Below are 26,830 nucleotides of genomic sequence, written 5' to 3' on the forward strand. Positions count from 1 at the left end.
AGAAGAGAAGAGAAGAGAAGAGAAGAGAAGAGAAAAGAAAAGAAAAGAAAAGAAAAGAAAAGAAAAGAAAAGAAAAGAAAAGAAAAGAAAAGAAAAGAGAAGAGAGTAGGATGGTCAGGATCAGCCTGTAGCCACCTTGAGTTCTTTGGCTCCTGGCTGAGTTACCCAAGCGTGCAGTTATCCATTTGTTCATTCTAACATTGATTCTGCAGTGAGTGGATTCCTGAGTACCTACTGTGTGCAGTATAAGATGTGACCTCCTCCCTGCAGGAATCTGGTTTTGTGGAAAACACACTAGGAATAACTCTGACGTGAGAGGAGAGAGCTGGGGCTCTGGTCCGGTGCCAGGTATGCGCGGGTGCTGAGCACATCCCAGCTCTCATTTTCTCTGCCCTGGGTGGGTCCTCTCCCACGGGTGTGGGAGGCTATCTGAACCCGGGGCTCTGCAGGGCCGCGCCTGCCTAACCACTGTGCACCCGGCCTCTTTCCTCTTCTCCCAATTATGGGTTGACCCTGCTCCATCTTTGGCTCTGGGTCTTTTGTCTGTTTTTCTATCAAATATGTCCTTCACAGACTCACCGTGCACCTCTCACACTTTGCGTCTGGCCCTGTCCTGCCTGGATCTGCCGTCTCCGGGTCCCTTTCTAGGGGTCTCTGCCTCTTTCTGCCCCATCTGTCCCACTCTCCCTCTTCATCCCGATATCTCTTGCTCTCTCCTCTCTCTCTGTGTCTCATTTTCTCTGGCTGGATGTGCCTCTTTCTCAACCTCTCTCACTGTCTGTGGGCTTCTCTTCCTCCCCCCCCCCCCCACTGGCTCTCGGCTCCTCATGACCTCTCCACATGCACCCCCTGCCCCTGGCAGGTCCTCCCTGCTCCCCTAGTGTCCTCCCTCCCCTGAGTCACCGTGTCTCTCCCACCGTCTCCCTCTCTCTTGCTCTGTGCATGTGTGTGTGTGTGTGTGTGCGTGTGTGTGCATGCGTGGACCCCTCTCCTTCTCTGCCTTCTCGTACCTTCCCTGTCTCTGCGGCTGCTCTGCCCGCATCTCCCTGACACGATTTCTCTCCCTCTCGGGGCCTCCCCCCACCCCTGCTCTCCACACTCAGCCTTCACGTCTGCACTCTGGCAACAATGGGCTTGCCCCCTGGGAGAAAACACACGCATGCACACACACACACGTACACGCAGATGCACACACACACACACACACACACACACACACACACGGAAGCAGCAGCTGAAATAGCTCCATCTGGGGTCATTCAGGTAGACAGTGGCGCTGCATGTCGGCTCCATGTCTCTGCCCTGCGTCCTCTCCCGCAGCACGTGGTCCTCCCAACGGGACCCACGGAGACCACAAAGGGCTTCGTTTGGATAAATGTCCTGGTTATTGATTTTGCTTTTCATCTTCTGGTGACTGTCCCCAGCATGCTAATTCTCCTCCCTGGTGACCTCCGGTGCAGACACGGTTCTAGCATCTACTTCACCCTCACTGAGCCCTGACGCAGCCCAGACTAAGCGCCAGGCTGAGCCTCTCCCACTGTCACCACAACCCTGGGCTCAACCCCAGACTGACTCTGCCCTTGGCCAAAGCCTGGATACTCCCTTTAAGCACAACCTCCGATGCCATAGGAAAGTCTTCCTCCCCTGGGGCCTCTATTTCTGCTGGATCTACAGGACTCTGGAGCAGGGAGTCTCCTTGTCCCATGCCAGCAAGGCTTTGCCTCCAGCTCTGGAGCCCAGGGCTTGGTCACCCTCTCCAGACGGCCCCTGCAACACCATCCATTGGCAGTCCCGTGACGTCCTTCTTGCCAAGGACCTAGATGCGCATTGCTGGAGCCTCTGGGATTCAGATTGCTAATCCTCACCTTGCTCTGCTTATCACGTGCCCCCCATGCCCCACCCCCGGCCATCACTGCCACTTCTCTTCACCACAGGTGGCAGTCCCCACTCAGCCTGTCCCCAGAACCTTTGGAGCTGGCTCCACGGCATTCTCTTCTCCACTTCCCCTCCCCCAATGGGGGAAAGACAGAGGAGGGGGGTGGGGGACCCTGACACCCTGTGGTTTGCTTCTGTGATGGCTCCTGTGCCCAGGAATAACCACCCACATCCCCATAGTGACATCCTCCACTCCATCCAGGAGACAAGCAATGCTCCCCCTACCATGCTACAGATGAGGAACGGGAGGTTCAGGGACTCAAGACTTGCCTGAGATCAGACGGCAGCCAGTCAGTGGCATGAACTTGAGGAAAACCTGAGTCCTCCGATCCCAGAGGACTCACATCGCTTTCTCCTATTTGCTCATCTCTCTCCTCAGGGCTGGAAAGGCCCAGGGAGGCTGCGTGATCACAGCAAAAGCCCAGCTACAGAGGAAAAGACCCGGCACATGTCCCCCCATCCCTCATTCTCTGCAAGACCCGGCCCTCCAGCAGAGCCTTTGTCCGTAAAACGGGGTTATGTGGCCCTGCACTACCTTCCTGTCCTGGTTGCTCCAGGAGACCAGGGAGTTAGAGCCCAGCTGCTCAGGCCCCAGCCTCCCACGGTGGACCAGCCGGGCTGGGCACTGGAAGGGCAAGAAACCCAGGACACAGCAGACAGGGGCAAAGGCAGAAAGGTGCACACCTCCACCCTCCAGCCCCGAGGGCCCCCTGTCCCTGCTGAGGGAGACAGTCCCATGCTCTGCTCTCGGTCAAGCTACCCAGGGCCAGATGTGCCCTGAAAGCAAACCCTGGCTCCACCACCACCCCCACACTCACCCTCACCCCACCCCCGGCCCTGCCAACATCTTCCTCCCTGCGGCTGCCAGGGCCTATCCTGCTTGTGCGCATTCGTGGAGGGGGCTTGCTATTTAGATGCCAGGAGGAAAACCAAAAGAAATCAAGTATTTCCCATCAAAGTGACGGAATGGCCTGGACACTAAAAGAGCCTTCAAAGTGAAATCCCACATCCTCATTTCACAGACAGAGAGCTGTGCACCTGGCCACAGTCACGCAGAACCTCAGGGGGAGGCTGGGCCAAGAATTCGGATCTCCTGCCTGCTAGTCCAAGGCACTTGCAATCAGACCACCTCCTCGCAGGTCAGTGCCTGTAAGCACCTTGGTCTGCACCTTGATGTCCGGCGACTTTCAAGACTGCTCTAATTGGATGTTCTTTGCACCTAAGTAGAATGTTAAAGGTAAGATGCAGCTGATATTTTCTCAATGAAAACATAGATTTGCTATAGAAACAGACCATCAGCCGGGCACAGTGGCTCAGGCCTGTAATCCCAGCACTCCAGGAGGCCAAGGCCAAGGATTGCTTGAGCTCAGGAGTTCAAGACCAGCCTGAGCAAGATCGAGAACCTGTCTCTACCAAAAATAGAAAAACTTAGCCTGGCGTGGTAGCATGCACCTGTAGTCCCAGCTACTTGGGAGGCTGAGGCAGGAGGATCACTTGAGCCCAGGAGTTTGAGGTTGCAGTGAGCTGTGATGATACCATTGCACTCTACCCAGGGCGACAGAGCCAAACTCTGTCTCAAAAAAAAAAAAAAAAAAGAATGAAAGAAAGAAAAGAAAAGAAACAGACCATAAAGTGATCTAGGCTTGCCATATCCAACGACACCCCAGATAAACTCATCTGAGACCACAAGGGCCGCTCTTGCCCCAACTTTGCATCCTTTCATGGATGGAGACTCCAAAAGACATTTTCATTTCCCTCTAGAACTTAGCATTTCATGGCCAGGAACGCCATGAAATCTGGGCTGTCCTAACAGGTCAGCCTTCCCTCCTTGGCCCACCAAGACCTTGTTACCCACAGCTACTGGCCAGACCACCTGTCACCCAGCAATCTTCATCCTCCACAACAAGGGGCTCAGTCACTCCAGGTCCAGGCATGGCTCCATTCTGAGGGTCCATCCCACACTAGAGATCCTGAGATCTGTGTCTCTGGCCTCCTCTGGGACAGGAGCAGGAGTAGCCAACACCAAGCCTGGACAGGAAAGCAGGTGCAGAGGACGTCAACTGCCTCCCACTACACAGGCGACTGGGTCGAGTCTCCTCCCTCTGCCTGTGGGGGCCGTGGACCAGCAGCACTGAGCCGGCACCTCCCTGCCACACCCTGGCCACGCGGGTCTTCCTGCTGTCGCTCAAAGACGCCAAGCTCGTGCCTCCCATAAACGCTTTGCAGTGGCTGTTCCCACTGTCCAGAATGCTCTTCCCCCAGACCAGCATGTGGCTCCTTTGTCAATATCCAGCTCTCAGCTCAGGGCCACACCCTCTGGGACCCTCCTCCAGACACCGAGTACTTTCTCACATCCCCTTACGTTATAGGAAGGAGTCTCCATTTTTTAAACAGCATTACTGAGGTATAATTGACATTTATCAACTACACATATTTAAAATGCACAGTTGGATACGTTCTGACACACGTACATGCCCATAACACCATCACCACAATGGAGACGCTGAACGTGTGCCCACCGATGGACATCTAGGCTATTTTCAGATTGGGGCTATGATAAATAAAGCCATTAGGAACCTTCCTGGGCAAATCTGTAGACAGACATGTGCTTTCTGTTTCTCGGGGCGATGTCCAGCAGCAGGAGGGCTGGGTCACATGGTGTCAAGCAGGATGAACTTTCTAAGCAGCTGCAACCTATTTTCCAAAATGGTTGGACCAGTGTACGTTCCCAGCAGCAGAGTTTGAAAGTCCCAATTTCTCCACATCCTAGGCAGTAGTTTTAACTGGCCATTCTAATTAGCCATGCTAATAGTATGTAGGGGTATGTTATTGCAGCTTTAATTTGCATTTCTCTAATGACTAATGATGCAGGGCATCTTTTCATGTGCTTATTTGCTATTCGTATATCTTCCTAGGTGAAGTGTCTGTTCCTTTATTTTGTTTATGGTAATTTTGTTATTTTGCTTACAGTAATTCTCAGTATAATTTATTTGTTTGCACATGATTGTATTTGCTCGTCTTCCCACTCCCCACCCACCGCCACTAAGCTGGAAGCTCCGTGAGGCTGAGACAGAGCCTGCTTGCTCCTCTGGGCTCCCTACACCTGGAATAGTGCCTGGCACTTAATGGGCAGACGCTCAATGAATACTTGTTGAAAGAGGGAACCACTGAGGCTGAACTCTAACTCCTGCTCTGCCTCTTTGTGTGGCCCTGAATAAGTTTCCCTGGACTCAGTTTCCCAGTTTGTAAAATGGGCGAGGGGTATTTGACTCAAAGTCTTTGAGGGCCCTTCCAGCTCTGGCTTGGTCTGGGTTTGAGGCCTCATCTCCTCTTGGCCACCCGGGGTTCTCCCTCACTCTGCAGCTTCCAACCTCAGCGGAGCTGGGAGGGGGCCCCATGGACAGGAGAGGGAGTAGCACTTCTCTCGAATCTGGGAGCCTGGACCCCAGAGCCCACCCTGCAGCATCCATTCAGAGGCACCAGGCGCCCCAGGGCACAGGCCGGCTGCCTCTGCCCAGGGAGCTGGCGTCCTGCCCAGGAGTTGTTACAGACCCCAAGAGCACCATACTCCTGCTGGACTGTTCCCTAGCTCTGCCCATGCCTTACATATACAACCAGAGCCCCCAGACCCTAACAGTCTCCCCTCTTGTTCTCTGACCATAAGCTCTGAGGACCTCTCATCCCTCCAGATACACCTGGTGCTGGGCCGATGGGCTGGCACTGATGGCCACAAGGGAGGCAGGAAGACCCCAATGTCAGTGACAATTCAAAGGAAAAGGAACTACCTGAACACTAAACTCCTGGGTTCCAGCCCCTCCACTCCCACCTTGATGTGTGATCTTGGGAGGTCCTTTCCATGCTGTGGCCTCAGTTTCCCCATCAGTGCATTGAGGAGGAGGAGGGCATAATGTTCCCAGGGCCTGTTCAGTGCTGACACCCAGCAATGCGGAGCCTTCCAGGCTAAATGCCCATTGGTTTCTTGTTCCTCTGGTCGTTTCTCTATCGGTTGGGTGGGCAGGGGTGTGGGGGTTATAACGGGAGTTACAGGCAGAAGAGGAGGCACATTCCCGGGAGCTCTCAGGGACAGAAGGACGCCCAGGCGGCCACGAGGCTATGCCACACCCAGGCAGCATGAAGCCCAGAGTGGGCTGCCAGCGCTCAGCTGGTCTCTGTAGGGACACGCAGACAGGGTCACCTGTGGACACCACACGCGGAGCAACCACTGGACCGGACGTTCATGGTAGCCAAGGAGTTATCCGAGGGGCTCTCGGGGAAACCCAGTGGGGCCAGAGTTGGCGTTGGCTCCACAACACTAGAGTTGGAACTGTGGGAGCAACAGCGGGCAGGGCCCTGCCTGAGCAGAGGACGGAAACCACACCCAAGGCCAGGTTGGGGCTCAGCCTGGGCCAGAGAACAGAGGGCAGGGAAGTGGCCCTTCGAGGGATGCTCAAGAACCCGGACGCCCATGGCCTGGCCCCGGACACAGAGTGCCGGCTGGGTCGAGCCGGTTCCTGAGAGAGAGAAAAAGGATGGCTTCGCTTCCTACTGCCTCGAGCCAAGGACACACGCAGGGCCCCTTGTCCAGGGCGGCTACGTGGAGTAGAGGAGAGGTCAGGGGTTGGCAAACCAGAACTAAAGTGGCCACGGCCGCTGCTGGGGTGATCGTGTGCTTAGGGGTAGAGAGGCTCTGGGAGAGGTGGGATGGAGGGAGACTGCGGAGACAAGAGGTCCTCTGGGGTGCAGAGAGGTGGAAGGCAGGGAAGAAGGGGACAGCCTGGGAGAGCAGAGAGAAGAAAAGGCGGCGATGAGGAAAAAAAAGAAGGGAAGACAAAGCAAGGCCACCAACGAGGGGGAGCGGGAGGCTCCAGTTACTGCAGAAAGAGAGGGGAGGTCAGGGAGGAGAGGACAGAGGCGGCTGAGTGGGGCTGAGGGAGCAGCAGCCAGCAGGGAGGGGAGCGGGAAGTATCCACAGCTCCTTGCAGGAAAAGCCGGTGAGCAGGGCCCCGAGGGACAGAGCTGACCCTCGTGCCACTCACAGACATCTCCCAAAGCAAGCTGCCATCATCAGGTGAGAACACTGAGCCCTGATGAACTGCAAAATCATTTTAAATAAAAGTCTAAGCATCAAAATGCTCAAGCCGCTGTTGTCACACTGTGAGTTCGTTGCCATGGAGAAACTTGGCCCCGGCAGCCACGCCAATCAGACGCCAGTGGGAGACAGGTCCCTCATGGGCTGGTTCAGGGCTGGCACCGGGAAGGGGGTTCTCCACCCAGAGCCAGGACAGCTCCCCAGCTCCCAGCCCTGAAAGTCACCCGAACTGGGTATCTCCATTTTTGAAGGCACAGGGCTGATGGGGTGGAGAAACTAAGGCCCAGAGAAAGTGAACGACCTGCCAAGGTCACAGAACAAGTCAATGGTGTGGCTGAGACCACATCCCAAGTGTCCTGCCAGATGTCTCCCCGGCACATAGTCTGTTTCTCTTTGAAGACCCCATGTGCCAGGCATTTCAAAGCCAGCCCAGTCTCAGGAGTAAGTTAACACCCTAAATGTGGTGACGTGCCAGGCATTTCAAAGCCAGCCCAGTCTCAGGAGTAAGTTAACACCCTAAATGTGGTGACTTCCCAGAGTGGGGCCAAGCAGGCTGGGTGGGCACGGGGGACCCTCCTGGGCTGGGGAACGGGCCATCGGTGCTTCTCCCCGACCCCGCCCACCCAGCTGAGCATGGCTGGTAAGGATCTTCTCTCCCTGGCTGCAGATGGACTCCCCCTTCCGGTGCCCCACACCTGCCTGCGTACTCATGCCCCTGAGCCTTTGCTCGGGCTGATCTCTCCGCCTGGAATGCCCACCCCACTTGCTGCCCCTTTCTTCAATCCCAGCTTGAATGGCGCCCCTTGCTATGCCTCGCAGGCTAGCCACGCCGCGATGCAGGGGTGATTCCCTCCGCTCCCTAGTCTCCCACCCAGACATCGGCAATCAGCTTTCCCACACTCCTTGCATCTGTGAGGCTGATCTGAAGTCAGGTACGGAGTCACAGGTGCAGCCCCTGCAGCCTCATCTCTCACTCCCCTCCCCCCAGCTCACCCCTCTAACACGTGGGCCTTCCTGGAACATTCCTGGAATGTCCCCCAGTCTTTCTTGCTTCGGGGCCATCACACCTGCTGTCTCTCTTCACCTCCAGCTCCTACCTCTCAGCTCTGCAGAGAGGATGCTAACGACATCCCTGCCCACGCTACATCAGGTGCCCCTCACCGTTCTCCTTGTAACATCTGGTACTTTCTACTTGAAGGCACCATTCCCCACTTGCAATTGTATTTTCCCAGGTCACTGTTTGCTGTCTGTCTCTCTCTGCCGCACCCCCGGCGTCTAGCGTAGTGCCTGGCACGTGTTAGGGGTGCAGCAACTATTTCAAAGAGTGAACGCTGAGTGCTGAGCCCCTGCTCTCAGGACACTCCCAGGAGGGGCATGTGTGGAGTGTAGGACTACAGAGAGGGAGGGATGCTAGTGGGGCTTCTAGGAAGGGCGCCGAGCCAGGGATGTGACTCACCTCTAGCATCAAAGAATTCATCATCTGAGCTCTCCACTGAGTCGCTGAGGACATTTCGAAGGTGCCAGGGGGCACCGCCGCCCGGGGGAGGGCCACCTGCCAAAGGGAACACATCCGTTAGCCAAGCCTGAGACGACGTTCCAGTATGAGGGAGGTGACCCCAGACCCTGCACGTGTGTGCCCTCTCCCTTCAAAGCCTCAGACTTCACAGAGCCCTCCCTCCCCTGAGCTTTGGTTAAGCCCCAAAAACCTCTCTGAGAAAGCTCAGCAGGGCAGGCTTGAGTGTGCCCATTGTGCACATACTGAAACTGAGGTTGGATGTAGCTAAGAGACTTTGCCAAGGTGGCTTTGCCAAGAGACTCCGCCAAGCAGTGCATCAGTCAGCACAGTGTAAGATTTGCTGTGTTAACAAATGATCTCAGCTGCTTAAAATGGCAATGGTTTATTTCTCGCTCACACACAGTTTGGAAGGGGGATCTGTTCATCACAGTCACACAAAGGCACCACCACCTTATGATGTCACCATCTCAAAATGAAACTTCAAGGTCTGCCCAAGCAGAGGGAGAAAAGCACAGAAAATCACACCCAGTCTTAAACACTTCTGCCCAGAAATGACACACTTCTGGGCACATTGCACTGGCCCTGGCCACCAGGCACACATGTCCTGTCCACAGAGAGACCTGGGTTCTTGTATCAGCAATGGCCCTGCCTCAGTTTCTCCATCTGTTGAATGAGAAACCTGGCAGAGATTGTCCCTTGAAACTCTTCAACTCGACAGCTATTTGAGGAGCCCACGTGGCACACGGTACCTGTCAATAAGCAAGAAGGGGACATCCTCCCAGCTACGCCAGGGAAACCTGGGGATGCAATCCTTAGAGAACCTGGGGCAGCCCCAGTTTGCCACACCCTGCCACCCTGCAGCATGCTGGCACTGTCCCTTGCCCAGGTCCCAGAGCATAAACCGTTCCTGAAGGCAGAGGCCAGCCCAGGTCCCCAGGGATGCAGCCCTCCTGCCTGTTGCCGGCTCTGGCCTCACCCACCGCACACTCCCAAAGAAACACCCAGCTTGTGCTCCACAGCTTGGAACTCAGCAAGAAGCACGCTCTGAAACTCAGAAAGGACAGAGGCTGCAGGGAGCACCAACCCGATAGTCACCTCTACGTGCAAAGCTCGGTCTGCCCCCCTCTCCCCATGGGGGTCCTCTAAGCTGCTGATCCCCTGTCCCCCCACCACCGGCATGACAGGCTGGCTCAGTAATGTCCCACTCTTGGGCCCTGATTTATTGCAAGAGGGTCAAGAACCCAGATACACCATAGCTGTGTATTTCTCTTTTTTTTTTCTTTTTTTGAGACAGAGTCTCACTCTGTTGCCCGGGCTAGAGTGCCATGGCATCAGCCTAGCTCACAGCAACCTCAAACTCCTGGGCTCAAGTAATCCTCCTGCCTCAGCCTCCCAAGTAGCTGGGACTACAGGCATGCACCACCATGCCTGGCTAATTTTTTGTATATATATTTTTAGTTGTCCATATAATTTCTTTCTATTTTTAGTAGAGACGGGGTCTCGCTCTTGCTCAGGCTGGTCTTGAACTCCTGACCTCAAGTGGTCCTCCCGCCTTGGCCTCCCAGAGTCCTAGGATTACAGGCGTGAGCCACCGCGCCCGGCCTCATAGCTGTGTATTTCTAACGTGGATATGGGACAATTTTCTAAATGCATGTGGAGGAAGTTCCAGCTAGCGCAATAAGATAAGAAAAAGAAATGAAAGATATACAGATGGAAAAGGAAGAAATAAAACTGTCTTTATTCTCAGACAAAGACATGATTGTCCATGTAGAAAATAAAAACTCTATAAAATCTATTTTTAAAAATCTACTGGAACTAATAACTCAATATAGTAAGATAGCAGGACATGAGTCAACATGCAGAAGTCAGTTGTATTCCCATATGCTAACAGTGAGCAACTGAGACTTCAAAATGCAAAAACAATACTGTTTCCAATTGCACAAAAGAATACTGAGGTATAAATCAAATGTATGTGGAGCTTTCTGTGATTCAAAACATACAATTCCTTAAAATTCTTCCTGAATTACATTAACTTTCTATCTTTTCTCGATCAACAGATACTAAAGGTCTAAAAACTGTGTTAGCCTAGGCTATATTAACATACTATATTAACATACAAATATCCCTTGCTATCCAGATCTACTCCACTCCTAAGATGCTAGAATTTGACTAGTCAGGAAAGTCATATCATCCTCATCTATTCGGCTCCTGAGTTTTGGTAAGTCAGCAGCAAGTTTGCCTAACAATGGAGTCGTCTGAAGATTTATCTGGATCTATTTGGTTCCTGAGCCTGAACTTCTTGCAAGGGCTCAGCAAGAGGCCCCCGTGTGTGGTGGCCTCATGCATGTACCATACACATTCCAAGTGCACAGGCAGGGACAGTCCCTCTGGTAACTCACGTGTGGGAGTCCGGGGGCAGGACCAGGCAGAGGGGAAGGCTGCAGGAAGGCCAGTTCTCTCCCTCTGAGGAAGCAAGTTCTCCCAGCCAGGGCTGGGCAGGAAAGGAGGGGACTGGAGGGCATCAAAGGGGGCTTCCCGTTCCCCAGGTGCTGGGTGCTGGGGCTCTCACAAAGCTCTCATTGTGCAGGTGGAGAGGGAATGCCGACCCAGATCAGGCAAACAACAAAGACAATTGCAGCGTAAAACCTCTTCCCTCCTACCCCACCACGTCCTCCTTCCTCTGTCTCTTACAGTGTAACTGCGGCCTAAAGAACAGACGGCTTGAGCATGTGGATCCGTAAGTCCACAGAGGGAGCAGGAGGAGGGAACCAGCCTCAGTTATCAAAAGAACTTTGTCAGCTATTCCAGCTGCAAATACTGGACCAACTCGGCATCTCTTTCTCCTCAAATTCATAGGTGACGCTCCTTTCAGATGAATCCTTTATCTTATCACTGTGACTTTCCTTTGTGGTCAGAATATATATTTGAATTTCTTTTCAAATGTACGTTTTATCTTATTTGCTAGCATTCTCCTTGCTTTCAAAATGCACACCTGCATTGGATATTTTATTTTATTTTATTTTTGAGACAAGGTCTTACTCTGTCACCCAGGCTACGGTACAGTGGCATCATTGTAGCTCACAGTAGCCTCCAACTCCTGGGCTCCAGCGATCCTCCTGCTTCAGCCTCCCGAGTAGCAGGGACTACCGGCATGCACCACCGTGCCAGCCTACATTGGTTTTTAAATGTATACTGTTAAGTTTGTTTAAAGGTGATACAAGGTCTTCCCTCCCTTCAGGCAGGGCCTGCCCAAAACAACTTCTGGAAAGGTGTTGGGGTGGAAGAAACCTCAGTCACACACACCTGTATTTTAAAAAGAACCTATAAAATGAATATGTTAAGCAGCAGCCATCAGCTGACATCTGATGGGAGTTGCTCCCTTCATCTCTCCCCCAGCATGCAGATTTTTTAGCAAACAGCAACATTTCAAAGAAGGAATTGAGCAATGGACAGAGTGTCTCAGGAGGGGTCAGAGGGGAAGACTTTTCTGAAAAGGTATCAGGTGAGCTGAGGTGTGAATGATGAGAAAGAGCCAGCGGTGCTAAGTGTGTGTGTGTGTGTGTGTGTGTGTGTGTGTGTGTGTGTGTGTGTGTGTGTGTGTGTGTTGGCACACATGCATGAGAGCTCATGCACATACATGTGCTATGGACAGGGCAGAATGTGCGGGTAAGAGCCTTCTTGGATGCAGGAAGTGCATGGGCAAATCTGCACATGAGCTTGGTATATCCGAGGGTCAGAAAGAAACCTACGTGGCTGGAGCCAATGACGGAAGGAGACAGGAATGAGAGGAAGTGACAGAGGAAATGGAGCCACACCTGTCATGGAGGGAAGCTTGCAACAAGTGGGTTATAAGTTTCCTCCCACCACCCAGTGTCTATCACCTGCAAACTTCAAGAAGAGAGGAGTGCAGATGCCCAAGAGGCTCAGAAAGTCTCCCGGGGGAGAGGGCTGTGGGTCAGGTGTGCCGAGGCCACACAGGTGCCTGAGAGTCAGAGCAGGTGGGCATGATGACCCCAGAATGTTCAGGGCAAAGGCCCAGCAGCACAGCCTCCTTGAGGCGGGTCCCTGCTACATTTCTCTGCATTTTCTGGGTCCAGTACGTGGAAAGGGGCCAGGAAGTGTGTGACAAACAAGTGAATGAATACAAATGATCTGCTAAGTGCGCACACGTGCCACACAATCTGCTAGCTGCTTGCCAGACACCATCTACATATCCAGGTCTTATCTAAAGCCTTCCCAGCGGAGTGGGTGTAATGAATCCCCCTTACAGCTGAGGAAACAGAGGCTCAGAGATGTGAAAGCGTTTGCTCCAGGGCATAACGTTGGTAAGCGATGGAGGCAGGATTTGAACCAGATCCAACTGCAGCATTTGAGCTCAGGACCACCAGGCCGGGCTGCTCTGCAGAAGAGCTCGGGACGGGGGCCCACTCTTCCCCTCTCTCCACCGCCTGCTCTCTTGGCCAACAACAACCCTTCCACATGCAGCTGGCTAGCTGGGCAAGGGGCCAGAGGCCTGCCCCCCACTCCTCACGGGGGCCTCAGCCGTGGGGGTTCAGCTGTCCCAGTTCTAGAACCATCTGCCCACCAGGTCTACAAAGCAGTGTCTGGGTACCCTCGTGTCTGTGGGAAAATCTAAATGGGTGTCTACATTCCTATATAGAGGTGTCTAGTATTAGCCAGGCATCTGTCGCTGTGTCTGCATGGCCGTGCGTGTGCGTGTGTGTCTGCATTCCTTGGACAGCGTGAGCTTCCCAACCCACCACTCCCCCGGCTAAGACTCTTCCTAAGACATATTCATGCAGTGTGACCTCAGATATTCTCTCACTCTCTCGTTCTCTTTCACTCCCTCTCTCTCCCTCCCTCCTTCACAGGTGAATGCAGACTAGCTCCAGCCATGGGTGCAAATTTAGCAGACAGGTTAGAGCACCATGGGCCTTGGAGCAGCGCAAGCCTTGGTTCAGGGCCACCGCTAACTAGCCTATGACATGAGGCAAGTTAACTTCTCTGAGCCTCGCTTTTCTCAACTGTAAAATGGGTATCATAACCCTTCCCTCACAGTCAGGAGATTTAAATGATATCAGCCACCAAAGTGTCCGGCCCATGGCCTGGCACTTGGGAGAGGTGACCCTTGACAGCTACAGGAGCAAGGATTGAGGCAGGGAAAGCCCACCTGGGGGGCTTCGAGACAGCTGCCAGGAGCCCTCCCCAAGGAAGTCCTTCTGTGTCCTCCATATTTACTTAAAACCCCAAATCAGGATTAAAGAGAAGGATGTCCCAAACCTTCCCCTAGCAATCCAGAGAGAAGCAAATGACCCTTCGCCCCAGCAATGCCGGCACAGCTCCAAGCTGGGCCCTGCCATGGGAAGGGCTGCTGGGAGCCACCCCTCCCTCTCTGGGCCTGTCTACGCACCTCGGGTACACATGGTCTTCTAGGCCTGGTCACCAGCCTGGGTGTCCCCAGCATGGGTGCAGATCATCAGCTCCACCCCCCACGTTCCCCATCTCAGCCCTGGCTCCCAGGGACACAGGGACATGCAGACAGGCAGACAGACAGGAGCCTTCTGTGAGTGTCCTGCCCTATGCCGGGGCCCCCAGGGCAGCCCCAGCCTGAGGGCAAAATCCCCACCTGAAGGGAGACGCAGCCCTGCGCGCAGGAGCCTGTCTGAAGAGAAAGACGTTCCACGGCCAGGAAAGCCCTGGCGCAGCGAGGTGAGGGATGAAGGCGTTGGCCTACTCTTCCTGGGCCAGGAGGAAGGAGTGGGGGACAGAGATGAACCGGAACAGCCCCCGCCCTTGGGATCGCACAGGCCTGCACCGCCTCACCTGTGTCCATGGGCAGCCCCCGGCAAGTGCAGACCCCACCTCCCAGAGGCAGAGACCCCTGAAGGCTGGAGGGGCCCGGAGGCTTCCTGGGGCAGGGAGACCCCAGCTGAGCCTTAAAGGGAGGGTGGGCAGGGTTGGCCAGGCTGAGACAGGGCAGGAGGGAGGGAGAGAGGCAGGCCAAAACAATCAAGCCATTTCCAGGAGAAGCTGGATCTAGAACTTGCTCCTCAAGAGTAAGGAGCCCGGCTCATCAGGGCAAAGGAGGGGATATGGGCATCTGCTGGCAGCCATGGCTCTGGGGCTGTGTGAATAACACATGCAATTTCTAGACCTCCAGGGAGGAACAAGTGCCTCCGAGTGTGGCCGTGGTAGATGCAAAGCGCTGGGCCGGCCCCTGCACCTCCTGGCCTGCTGGCCCCTGTCTGTGCCTCAGAGTCCATGCCCAGCCCTGCCCACGGCTGCGTCTGAAACCACGGCCTGGCAATGCCCGTCGGGCTCAAGCCATGAGCACCTGGGGTCTCACTCCTGGCAATCAACGTGGCTGAACGAATCAGCCCTGGGACCTCCCGTGGGCAGTGAGAGCCCCCTGGGACATGTGAAGCCCGAGCACACACATGGCTCACGTGGCCACACACACACACTCTTAGACTCACACTCTGCCCTGGGGGCCCTGGGGTCCTAATGCAGAGTGTGGAGTGCAGACTTCAGAGAGTCTCTCACACACAGGCGGTGACTCTGAAAGCCACCTCCTCCTGCCTCCTCCTCCCTTGAGGGAACCACTGTCCCACTCCCATTTGGGCTGGTTCCAATCCCAGTCCTGCCACTTACCAAACAGTGATCTTAGTAAATGGTACTAAACCATCTGTGCCTCAGTTTCCTCCTCTGTAAAATGGGGGTAATAATCATACTTACACAGTGTTGCAATGAGGATTAAATGAATGAATATTTGAAAAAGGTTTAGCACAGTTACTGGCACTCCATCTGTGCTATAAAAGGGCTAAATAAAATAATAAATCGTGATTATCCAAGGACTTTTCTTTAGTTCTTTCACAAGTGGAAGCGTCCAAGGGCAGGCCCTTCTCCTCCACCTGAAGGCAGGAGGTGCCTGGCCCCACCCACGCTCAAGTGGCAGACCCCTCTCTCCTCTGCTCCCTGAGCTGTGCCTCATCTGCCTCCACACCTGAGCTCCCTCGGGCCAGGGCCGCTCTCCTTCTAGCCTCTCCTCCCACCAGCGTGGGCTCCAGCAGCTCGTCCACTGGGAAGCCTTCCACACCACGTTCTTCCTCTCCAGGCCTTTGCTCCTGCAGGTCCTGACACCTGGACTGTCCTCCATCCCCCCGCCCCACCCCCAATTCCCATTCACTCCTGAAGAATCAGCTGGAAGCCTTCCTTGACCCCCGAGGCTGGGCTGGATGCCTCCTCTGTGCTCCCATAAATCCAGTGTCTGCGGCCATCAGAACACCCTTGTGCAGGCTGGGCTGACATCTGCCTGCCCTGCCGGGGTGTGGGTTCCCCTGGGCAGATGCCTGGTAGGAACCCAGATCTGTAGCCTCTCCCAGCAAAGGGCAGGGCACAGAGAAGGCTCTTGCTGTGCTTAGTGCAGCCCAGCACAGGGGAGATCTCAGGAAGGCACCCTCTCAAAGGGCATGTCCTTAGGCTTCCTCTGGGTCAGGGTGAGTTTGGGGACCAGACCAGTCCGGGGCCAGCCAGCCCCTACCCAGCCTTGAAGGGGCTGTGGAGCCACCCAGGGAGGGGCAAGGCCAGGAGAAGCTGCTTCCAGAAAAAGGCATTATTGAAAGAAACCGGTGCTGGTTGGGGGTTGGTTGCTATAGAAACATGTCCTAACTATCTCCCAAACTGCTATATGTGCCACTGATGAGCTTGTGTGCTGGGCTGTTTCAGGGGACACACCAGGAGCCTGGAAGGGCCTATGTGCTGGGGTACACAGCATCTGGAAGGCCCGGGAAGGAACCCGCCTGCAGGCAGGTCAGTCAGTCCCGTGAGCCGCGCACTCCAGGATCGCGGCTGAGACTTCAGGCGACAGGGCCATCCTGAGACCACTCAGGTCCCGAGACTAGCCACGGCCCAGACCTTCTCCTCAACCACAGCCCTTGACGCTTGGCCGCAGATTGAGTCACAGCCCTGGCCACAGACCAGGCCACAACCCCAGTCACAAACCACACCGTGAATCTGACCACAGAGCCAGCTACAAACGGAGCTTTGACCCAGTCACGGACCAAGCAACACGGTCTGTCACAGACCGGCCCCCGATCCTGGCCACAGATGGTACCCGGCACAAGCAAGGGGCTATATCGAATAACTTTAAGGATATTCTTACAGCTAACACTCCAAATTCTGTACAGCGTCGCATTCTGCCGCCTAGGACTTCCATGGCCCTCCCTGCCTGTCATCTTCACGACAGTCCAGGGAGGTTAGGAAGGAAAGGCTTCCGATCCCTGCTGACAGATGGGAAAACTGCAGCTCAGAGAAGTGAACGACTTGCCTGCCGCCACCCCGCCTGTTTCTGGGGGAGGGGCGGGGGTGGGGGTTAGAGCCCCAGTCTGCAAGCAGGGCACAATTGGCCAAACCAGTTGCTTTGGAAAAGATGTGCTTTTTGAAGACCTGCTGGTATGTCATAAATATGCCATTTAAATACCCATTAATTACCTTATTTAGGAGATAATTAGTGATTAATAGCTTTGGCTATCTATTGTACTTTCGTTTGCTCTGCCAATTAGGCTCCCAACAGTTCGGAGTTATTTGGAACAATTCTCTGAAGGCCCAGATGTCCCCCCATGTCCCGCCAGACTCTTGCTCCATAAGGAGGAGGCTCTCTCCTCCCTCTGAGAGGAGCTTCCATGGCACCTGCCACCGTGCCACTGACAGGCTCTGCCACCTGCAGGCTCCTCAGGAGGGCGGCAGGGCTGGGGAAGGACGGGAACAGTCCAGATGACGGGACAGAGGAAGGCATTCCTTCCAAGCCTCCCAGGACCCCCTTGCAGGGAGCTGAGAACAGAAGCTCAAGATCTAGGCACCAAACCAGGTGACCGTGAGGCCAGTTTGGAATCACAGACTCCTCAGAGGATGCTGGGGGCTCTTCAAAGACCACTGCCTCACGGACAGGGACAGCTTTTTGGTAAGCGCATCAAAGGCTACCATCATCCTAAAGCAAACAGTAGGAGGGGGGCAGCTCCAAAGCCCCCACCAGCAAGGGCCAGTGTCACCCCACACAGGCAATTGCATTTGTACCACCTGCCACTCCGGGATTGCTATTGAGCAAGGATGTGGCCCGGGGCTGCCTCTGCCCCCAGGCCCCTCCCTTTGGTGCCAAATCACAGTGCCAGGAATTTCCAGCCAGAGCCCCGGAGGCAGGGCTGGATAATGCTCTCACTCCAGCTCCAGATTCTACTATACAAGAAGGAAACAAAACCGGTGGCAGGGGATAAACACCCCCCACACGCTGGGCAGTAATGGGGAGGCTGAAAATAGCTCTTTTTACCACAAGGGATGATTCCGGAGTTGCTCAGCTGGGACAAGGAGCAAGAGTAGGAGAAAGGGGAAGAGGAGGAAGCCACAGGGGCTACAGCAGGGCCAAAGGCAGCTTTGAGCAAGGAGGGTGGTGATCTGCACCAATCCAGAACAATCCAGAAAAGGTCAAAGGTGCATGGGCGACAAGCAGCCACAGATACTCAGAATTTCTGAAAGAGACTCCTAGAACAAGCCTTCCAGCGGCAGCCCTGCGAGCGCACGGTCCCGCATCCCGCACACCTAGGTCTCTCCCCGAGGAGGGCAGGAGTGCAGGACGTGACGTGCTCTGCAAATACCCAGAGCCGAGCAAACACAGCGTCAGCAGCAGACGGCTCAGAAGAAGCCTCTCAGATCCACCAGAACTCAGGGCCCCTCCCAGACAGAGCCCAGCGCGTTTCTATTTTTGCCTCCAACCCTTGTTTGGCATCCCGGCTAACAGACGGCTACTTCCCCTCCTTCCAGAATAACGGGTCATCTGGGAAGAGGGGCACCTCCTCTCCGGCCTCTCGTGCTCCGGGTCTGATAACAGACAGGCCGACCCTCCCAAACAGAGCGGAGACTCCCACCACTCCCAGCCCTGGAGAAGAGCCTCACCAACACGCCTGGAGAGAGCGGCCTGGCAGCTGAGAACTCTGGTTTCCAGAGGCAGAGGCAACCCCCACCTGCCCCCGCCAGCCCCGGCCACACAGAATACACCCCCTTGGAGCTCGGAGTTCACCCACACTATGCTGACTCCAGCCACGGACAGAGACCCAACGTGCCACACCCTGCACCCATCCCCAGCCTCAGACTGAGCCCCGACCTCAGCCACACAGGCCCCCAGCCTGGCCTCCGCCGGAGCAGTGGCCCCACGTATGTGTGAGCCTCACAGGTGCAACCCGGGGACGGGCTGGAGGCTGAGCCTGGGACAGGCAGGAGACTCCCGCCCCCTGTCCACCCTCCCCACACAAGTACCCGGTGGGGGCTGGTGGCCACACAGCTGTGCAGGCCTCCACAGGCTCACGTGGGACCCTGGAGGTGGCATTTACCTCCGGAGTGACTCACTAAGGCTCCCATTCCGTTTGCAAAAGGGGGTGCAATTTAGCATTTTCTTTCTCTTTAGAAAACAAGAATTTTAAAAGACAGAGAGATTTAAGGGAGTGGGTGGGGAGCTCAGATCCCATTTGATTTCCAAACTCGTTTGTTATGCGTTCTCTCCTCCCCCTCCCACCCCGGCCGCCCCCCTTCCACGGGGCTCCTGCCTGCAGATCTGCTGATGGGCTGGGGCTCCGGACCCCCAAGGAGACAAATGCTCTCTACATCCAAGTCCTCAGCTCCCCAGATATTTCCCTGTCCTCAGCCACCATCTGGGAGGATCAGTGCAAGGTGAGAGTTGGGAGCAGGCGAGGCCCCATGAGGGCACAGTAAAGCCTGCAGGGAGGGAGGCCAGGAAAGAAGAAAGAGAGTGTTGTAGCTGGAAAGAAGTTGAAGCTCGTTCTGACCCCCAGACTCTTCCTCCCTTTCCCTTTTACAGATGAGGAAATTGAGGCCCAGAGGGGGCAGTGCAAAGTCAACCAGTGCCACAGCGAGGGCACTGCTTTGTTAGACAGTTTAACTCCTAGGAATGTTGACTCCAAGAGCAGAAGAGACCTAATTTCTAATTCCAGCTTTGCTTCTAACTTTACATGTGATTCTAGAACTAGCCACGTAACCCTTCTGTGCCTCAGTTTTCTCATCTATAAAATGGGAATAACATTGGCCCTACCTCAAGGAGATGCTGTCAAGCCATTGGATAGGAAAGCACGTTGAAGGCTGCTGTAAGAAAAACCAGATTGTTCCCAGGATGCCAACCCCTGATCTTTTTTTTTTTTTTCTTCTTCTTTTTGAGACAGAGTCTCTCTGTGTTGCCAGGCTAGAGTGCAAAGCCATCAGCCTAACCTCAAACTCCTAGGCTTAAGCAATCCTCCTGCCTCAGCCTCCTGAGTAGCTGGGACTACAGACACGTGCCACCACACCTGGTTAATTTTTTCTATTTTTAGTAGAGATGGGGTCTCACTCTTGCTCAGGCTGGTCTTGAACTCCTGACCTCAAGTGATCCTCCCACCTCGGCCTCCCAGAGTGCTAGAATTATAGGTGTGAGCCACTACGCCCAGCCTAACCCCTGATCTTGTCATCCCTCAACCAAGCCTAGAATCTCAGAGAATTCCTGGAAGGCAGCTGGGTCCTACCAGGAAGTCCTCAATCCCCAAAGTCCAGAAGTTCACAGTCTTTGTCCTTGAAGGAGAAACTATGCCAGACCTTGGAGAAGGACCCTTTGCCTTTCTGGTCTCAGTCTTCCAACCTTCATTATGAACAGGTGGGAATGGAAAATCGCCAAGCCTCTTCCAGCCTCAAAACATCACAACACAGTAAGATGCAGGTGAGAAAATGTCACACCTTCTGGCCAGCATGATGCAGTCATGGCCCAGGCAAGGGAAGGTGGGGAGGGTCTAGCCATGTCCTCACATTCTGTGTCCCACCACTGGGCTCCCAAACACAGGCCAAGTCACAGGGGCCTCCAATGAGGAATAAGGGGTTCCAGGCAAGGTCACATGCCTTGAGGTAGGATCTCTGAGCTGCACCACCCTTGGCTCATGCAATGACACCACAGCCAGAACTATGAGGCAGCAAAGGGTCTCAAGCTGGGGCCTACTGGGTCTGCTGCCGTGACAGGTAATTCCACAGGGGCTGGCGTATTTGCATGGGAACATGAGACATGCCCAAGCTCCAGCACGGCAGAGACTGCAGAGAAGTCCAGGAAAGCATTTAGGAAGCCTGGAGTCTGGACACCGGTGTCTAATTTGCCCCTAGCCTTCCTGCTGGGGACCAGAGAAGGTGAGTTTACAATCTCCTTGCAGAATGCAATGTCCTTCCCAAGATAGATAGCAAAGCAATCCTGGTACCCTGGGCCTGTGAGTTTCTCAGACTCGTGCCTCAAATCCCCTGGCACCCCCCCAAAGTCTTAAGAATCCCAGCTCTGGTCCCTTTTCCAAGCTTCCAAATGTTCCCTCCTCTGAGAGATCCAGCCACTGGCCCCCGCCCCTGAGAGGCACAGAGCAAGGGTCCAGGAGCAGGGCTGCCTCTGGGACGCTGTGAGGGCACACGTGCACCTCCAGGAGGACCCCAGAAGGAGGCCGACTCAGCAGAGCAAGGTCCAAACCAGGGCTCTGGAAACCCAGGCTCTGCCATCTCGTTTTTCTGTGATGCTGGGCAAATACCTATCCCTCCTCGGGCCTCAGTGTCCCCTCGTTAATGAGGGTTTTGAAGGTGAGTATCTGGAAGCGTCCCCTCCCAATCTGACACTGTAGGATCAGTATTTTACTGACTCAAATTACTAGGTTTGATACACGCCAGCTCCCTGAGCGGACGCCAACACCTGGGAGTGCAATAAACTGGTTCCTCCAGCCTGGAAGACCCAGCCCTGTGGCCTCAGCTCTGTCTCACCAAACATTCCTAACTCAGCCTCAGAGGCTCCAAGGCCCCCTGGCTGCCCGCTCTGCTCCTGTCCTGCCTGGGGACCCGGGGCCTCCCCCTTGCACTGTGCCAGGGTAGCCCGCCTGCTGGGGTGCAGAGGGAGGGCCGCAGGGAAGTGCTAAGGAAGGGAGGGGCAGCGTGGCTGGCAGGAACAAGAACACACCCTTCCCTACAAAGGCAGCTCTGCCGGGCTGGCCTCTCTCCAGCTTCCCAGGAGCCCTCATTGCAACCATTGCAACCGGAGGGATCTGTCGAAACACCCAAATCTCCCCACGCCACTCCCATTTCGGTGCTCTCCAGAGCACCTTTTAGCCCTTTGCTCTCCTCTAGGAACCTCCACCCCAGCCAAACAGATTTCTTCACCCCTGGGCACCTGCTGCCCACCCTCACCCTCGCCCCTAGCAGACCCCCACATTTACACATACACCTCTTCCTTTCCAACCTCCTCGCCTTTGTTCAAGCCATTACCCTCCCCTAGAAGCCTGCCCTGTGCCACCTTTCTACTCGACCTATGCTGGCCTCTAAGGCCCATCTATTTCAAGCCACTCACTGGCTTCCTCTGCCCCATGGGTAGCTCTGCACTGTAAATTATCACTTCCTACGTAGAGCTCCTAAATCCTCCCCTTGTCCCACTTGTCCCCACCTTCCTGTCACTGGCTAGATTGGGAGACCATAATGGTTCCTGTCTGTGTGAATGAAATCTCCCCAGTGACTGGGAACTGGTAGTAACCCATTTGGATCCACCCTCTGCACATTTATCTCATGCTTTCTGGGACCTAATTACATTTTCTCTCATACCTGGATTTTCCTGGCAGCATGAAAATCCTATCACTGCCTCCTTTCAGCTCCTGTCTGACACAGCTGGCACAGCCATGGCTACATGCTCAGGCTGTACACTGCACAACTCCAGGGGAGCCATTCACTAGATCACAATGTAATGACCTGCAGTCAAGTTTCATGGCAGCCCTGGGGCCCAATCCTCTAACTCTTCCCTTAGTAGGTGATCTACTGGCCAGTTTTTAGAGGGAACACCTCAGAGGGTTAGAACAGACCTCTAACTCACAGGCCAGGTTCCTACAGCCTCCACTCCTGGCCTTCGGCCTCTTTTCATTCCAGTGTCAGCCCGCAGAGTGAAGGCCTGATCACTCCTGCCCATCTGCTGCCATCCAGGGTAGATGGCACTGAATAGCCACCCCTCTGTGTTACATCCCCTCCTTGGGCCTCAGTTTCCCCAGCTGTAAAGAGAGAGACTTGGGCTCCTGATCTCCAAGGGCTCCCTATTTTCTAAAGCTCACCAATTTATTCCCCACAGATTTTGCCAGTGAGGGAAATGTGATTCCCATGTACACATTACTGTGTGGCCCTTTTCAATTCAATAGGTTCCGGAGCCTAAAGAAGAGAAAGGACATTTACAAAATGCGAAGGAGCCTGAGGAGCTGAGAAAGGGAGGCATAATCAGATCTTGCAGGGTCAGTCCCAAAAGACTCCTTGGGGTGGCAGCTGATTATGGGAGAGGAGCCTGGACAGTTAGACCAGCCGAGGAGGGGAATCTGTGTTGCCTGGAGGGAAAGGGCCAAGCATGAAATTGCAGCAGGAGAAACAAAATGTTAGAACAGCACGAGGCATCGATGCTCCGAGCAGGGCCGTTTTTCCACCTGTCACTGGAACAAGCTCCCGCAGACTCTCAGTCTAGGGATCGAAGGCCCCACAGGCTGGGACGGGCACTTGCATTAGGTGAGGGGGATGACCTACCAGGACAGCAATGGAGAAAATCATTAGAGTCCAGCAGACCTGGCTCTGAGTCCAGGCTTTGCTCAGAAGAACCACTTGGCCACCTTGAGGGGACTATTTCTCTGGGTATCTGTTTCCAGATGTTTTAAAACGGGGAAAGTAACATTTCCTTCCTTCCAGGATCACTGCACAGTGGAGTGCTTAGCACACTGCCTAGGACATGGTACCAGACGAGCAGCGATTGCTAACTGTTAACTGCTGTCGTGATGACAGTGCCCTGGAGGTGGCCTGTGTTCACGCTGTCCAGGTGCACACACACACAGCACAGCATGTGCACACGACACACACCCTGCTATGAGCCCGTTGTGCAGAGTAGAGGTGGGTAAGGACCCCAGCAGGAGGGATGGGGGAGGGAGGCAAGGAGCCTCTTCCAGCCTCCTAGGTGTCATCTCCTGGTGCCTCCCTCAGGAGGGGAGAAGGGAGGGGAGTGAGACAGGGGGTGTTTAGATGTGTTGAATACTTGCTGTGTCTCACACAGCCGGCACCCCCCTGGCAGGACTCCTCAGGGACAGAGCGGGAGTACCTTCTCAGGCACCTAAATCACACGCTCGCTGCCTGCACTGGGAGACTGGGACCCGGCCCAGGGTTCCAGGCAGCTTTCGGGCATGGGGGTGGTATTCACGCCCAGGGTGTGTGCGGGTGAATTCACGCTCATTCCACCACTGTCATGCCTGGTCCTGGGGGGCTGGCATGGCACCTGCCAACGTCACAGGTTGGGATTCTCACAAACCAGCCTCACAAGGGGCACCGCTGAGACCAGGCTTGCTGCCGCCTACTGTACGCCAGCCCTGTGGGGACAGCTCTTCCACCCGGCCTCCCCAGGCACCACCGGCCCTGTGGCAAACAGGGCCTGAGTCCCCCTGACCCCAGCGCCCAGCTGCGGGCCGGGCCCAGCGCAGATGCTGATGAATGAACGTCTGGCTGGATGAATGAACGAATGACTAATGCCCACTCCCTCAATCCACGGGCTACACCGTCTGCGCCTGGGGGAGGGCAGGGCCCACGGACCCCAACTCCAGACCTCCGCACCTGAGGCTCGGCCTCGCAGGGTCAGGTGGGGGGTGGGGGCGGGTGGCTCAGTAGCGGGCGCAGCGCGGAGCACCCTCCTTCCTCAGAAGGAATCTGGGTCTCCTGACTGAGCTGGGGGCGGGGGCGGCGCGGTTGTCGCGTCCTGGATAGAGCGAGTGGCAGGACAAGGGGGCGCGTCCTGGTTTGCGTTGGGGGGCGTGGGACGAAGCGGCGGCCGCGGGACATCCCCTTCGGTCCCCGAGCCCGGGTCTGCCCGGGGCCTGCGGAGGGTGGGAATAGCTCCCAACAGCGGGACAGGACTGGGGCACCGCAGACCTAGCCCTCTCCAGCGGGGCCATAGGAAGGGGGACGCGGTGTCCCACGAGGTGACCGGGCTGGCAGGAAGGACGGGGACGCGCGAAGCCCCCTCTCCAGGCGCCGGGGGCCGGCCCCGCCACCGCCCCCTCCCAGCCTCCCGGAACCTCCGCCCGCCCGCGCGAGGGGCTCACCTGGGCCGGCGGCCCCTCCTCGGGACGCGCAGGTCCCTCCCCTCGGCCAGCGGCCCTGCCCTCCCGGCGCCCGCCCTCACCTGCACGGCCCGCCTTGGCCATGTCCCGGGCGGCGGGCTCCGGCTGCGCTGCCCGCGCTCCTCGCGGCTCCCGGGCCCGGCCCCGGCCGCTGCGGCGCCTCCGGCCCGAGCGGACTCCGAGCGCCGCGCCCCGCGCCCCCGCCCCGCTCGCCTCGGCTGCCGCCACCGCAGCCGCCGCCGCCTCGCCGCTCCCTCCCGCTCCCTTAAAGGCGCCGAGCGGCGGCCGCGCCGCCCCCCCGCGCCGCCGGGGAGGGACTGACGAAGGAAGGCGCCCAACGCCGCCCCCGCGGGCCCGCACCCCCGCCCGGGGCCGCGGCCGCCGCGCCCCAGCCCGCTCCGCTCCGGCCCGCGCGGCCACCGCGGCGCGCGGGGGGCGGCAGCCGAGGGGCGACGGCGACAGAGACCCGGACCGGCGCCGAGACGCGGAGCAGAGACAGAGCCAGAGACACTGCGGTCCAGAGATGGGGACGTGGAGGGGGAGACAGGGGCGCAGAGACGCGGCGCTAGAGAGAGACACTCCGAGAGCCGAAACACCAACGGGGAGAGACAAATTCTGAGATTCAGAGGAGACTAGAGACCCGGAGACGGGGGCCCGGGAGAGAGTGACAGAGCAAGCGGGGAGAGGAAGAAAGACAGGGACACAGGGAGGCTCCCGCGAAGCCTAGAGAGAAGTCGCTCTGGGATCAGAGACAGGAGAGGAACCCCCCATCACTCCCCACTCCAAGGGATCTGGGTCATTTCTAGGATCTGACCCAGCCTCGGAAGAGAAGGGATTCCTGCGACTTTAAAGGAACACGGAAATCACATGCAAATCCCACCTGAGATTCGGGCTGCAGCAGGGTTTGCGGAGCCCATGGCCTGGCCCTGAGCAGTACATGCCTCCACTTCCCACGCCTGGGGTGCAGACATTCTATGAGCAGGCCTCGGGGTGCTGGGGAGATTTGGGTTAGGACTTCTTCCTAGTGGCAGCCGGGGATCCACAGTGCAGCTCCAACACAGGGCAGGAGATAGTCGGGTTTTTTGGTGGTGCCTGGGAGGTAAGGACCCTGGTGGGAGGCCCCGGGGCACCACTGGCCTCTCCCAAACTCAGGTGGGGCCAGGTCTGTGGGCCCCTACATGTCTGACCAGCCTTCTGCAGCTCCCAACATGCCCTCAAACCAGCTGCCTGGCTCCCTGCCACTGGATAGGGGTAGGGGGTGGCTGTTCCTCAGCTGACTTTTCAACCTCCGCTGAGCCCTCCATGGGGAAGATGCCCTGCTTCCCTCCCAGGAATTGCTAAGGCTAAAGCCCAGTACAATCTGGAGCCAGGCATCCACCTGCCCTGTCCCAACCCACCTGCCAGGTAAAAGGTCCACCAGAGAATTCTGCCCCTGGGCTAACGATGGTCCTGACTCCAAGGGTCCCATATGCTCCTCTATGAATATGGGGCACACACAGGGCTGGAGGATGCCTCAACGGACATTTAGGCCAGCATCCCCTCTGGGGCTTTGACCCCATCCATAGGTCCCTGCTAAGCAGCCCTCAGCTCCTGGCTGGTCACATCCACGGTCAGGGAGCTCAGCACCTCCAGCGGGAGTTCTTCCGTCTCTGGACAGTGCTGGCCGTGAGAATGTTCTTCCTCACTTGAGCTGACATCTGCATCACTTACGACCCACCCATGCGTCCTGCCCTGCCTTCCGATGCCTTGCCCAACAAAACCAAGGCTTCCCAGGGCCCTCTGTCCAAACTCCCTACTGCGGCTTCCCCTAGGGAGATCAACCATCCTGGTTTACCAGGGACTGTCTAGTCTTAGCACCGAAAGTCTCACCTCCCAGGAAACTACTCAGTCCCCGGAGCTCTGGACCCCAGAGCCAGGCAACAGCACTGACTCCAGTAGACATGGAATTTCAGAAGCTCCAAGGTCATAAATCCAGAGCTGTTCCCCAGTGCATGCCATTGTCACCAGCTGGGGGAGTGGGAACGGACCCCCGCAGCCCTCCCCCAGTAATGGGAAGGGGGTGGGGATGGGAGAGCAGAGGATATGGACTGGACGATCAGTATTCTCAGGGCTTTCTGTAAT

General features: G+C 56.1%; 1 protein-coding gene across 1 annotated transcript in view; it reads right to left on the bottom strand.

Annotated features, from left to right (window-relative positions):
- Positions 1 to 25,781, bottom strand: part of PITPNM3 (PITPNM family member 3) — a 91,482-nt gene extending 65,701 nt beyond the window's left edge. The window contains 2 exon segments of the mRNA XM_045526011.1: positions 8,481 to 8,576; positions 25,590 to 25,781. Of these exon segments, the coding sequence (XP_045381967.1) occupies positions 8,481 to 8,576; positions 25,590 to 25,680 (187 nt within the window). The 5' untranslated portion in view covers positions 25,681 to 25,781.
- Positions 25,782 to 26,830: the final 1,049 nt, after the last annotated feature.

Source organism: Lemur catta, chromosome 15, assembly GCF_020740605.2.
Source record: "Lemur catta isolate mLemCat1 chromosome 15, mLemCat1.pri, whole genome shotgun sequence".
Lineage (NCBI taxonomy): Eukaryota > Metazoa > Chordata > Mammalia > Primates > Lemuridae > Lemur > Lemur catta.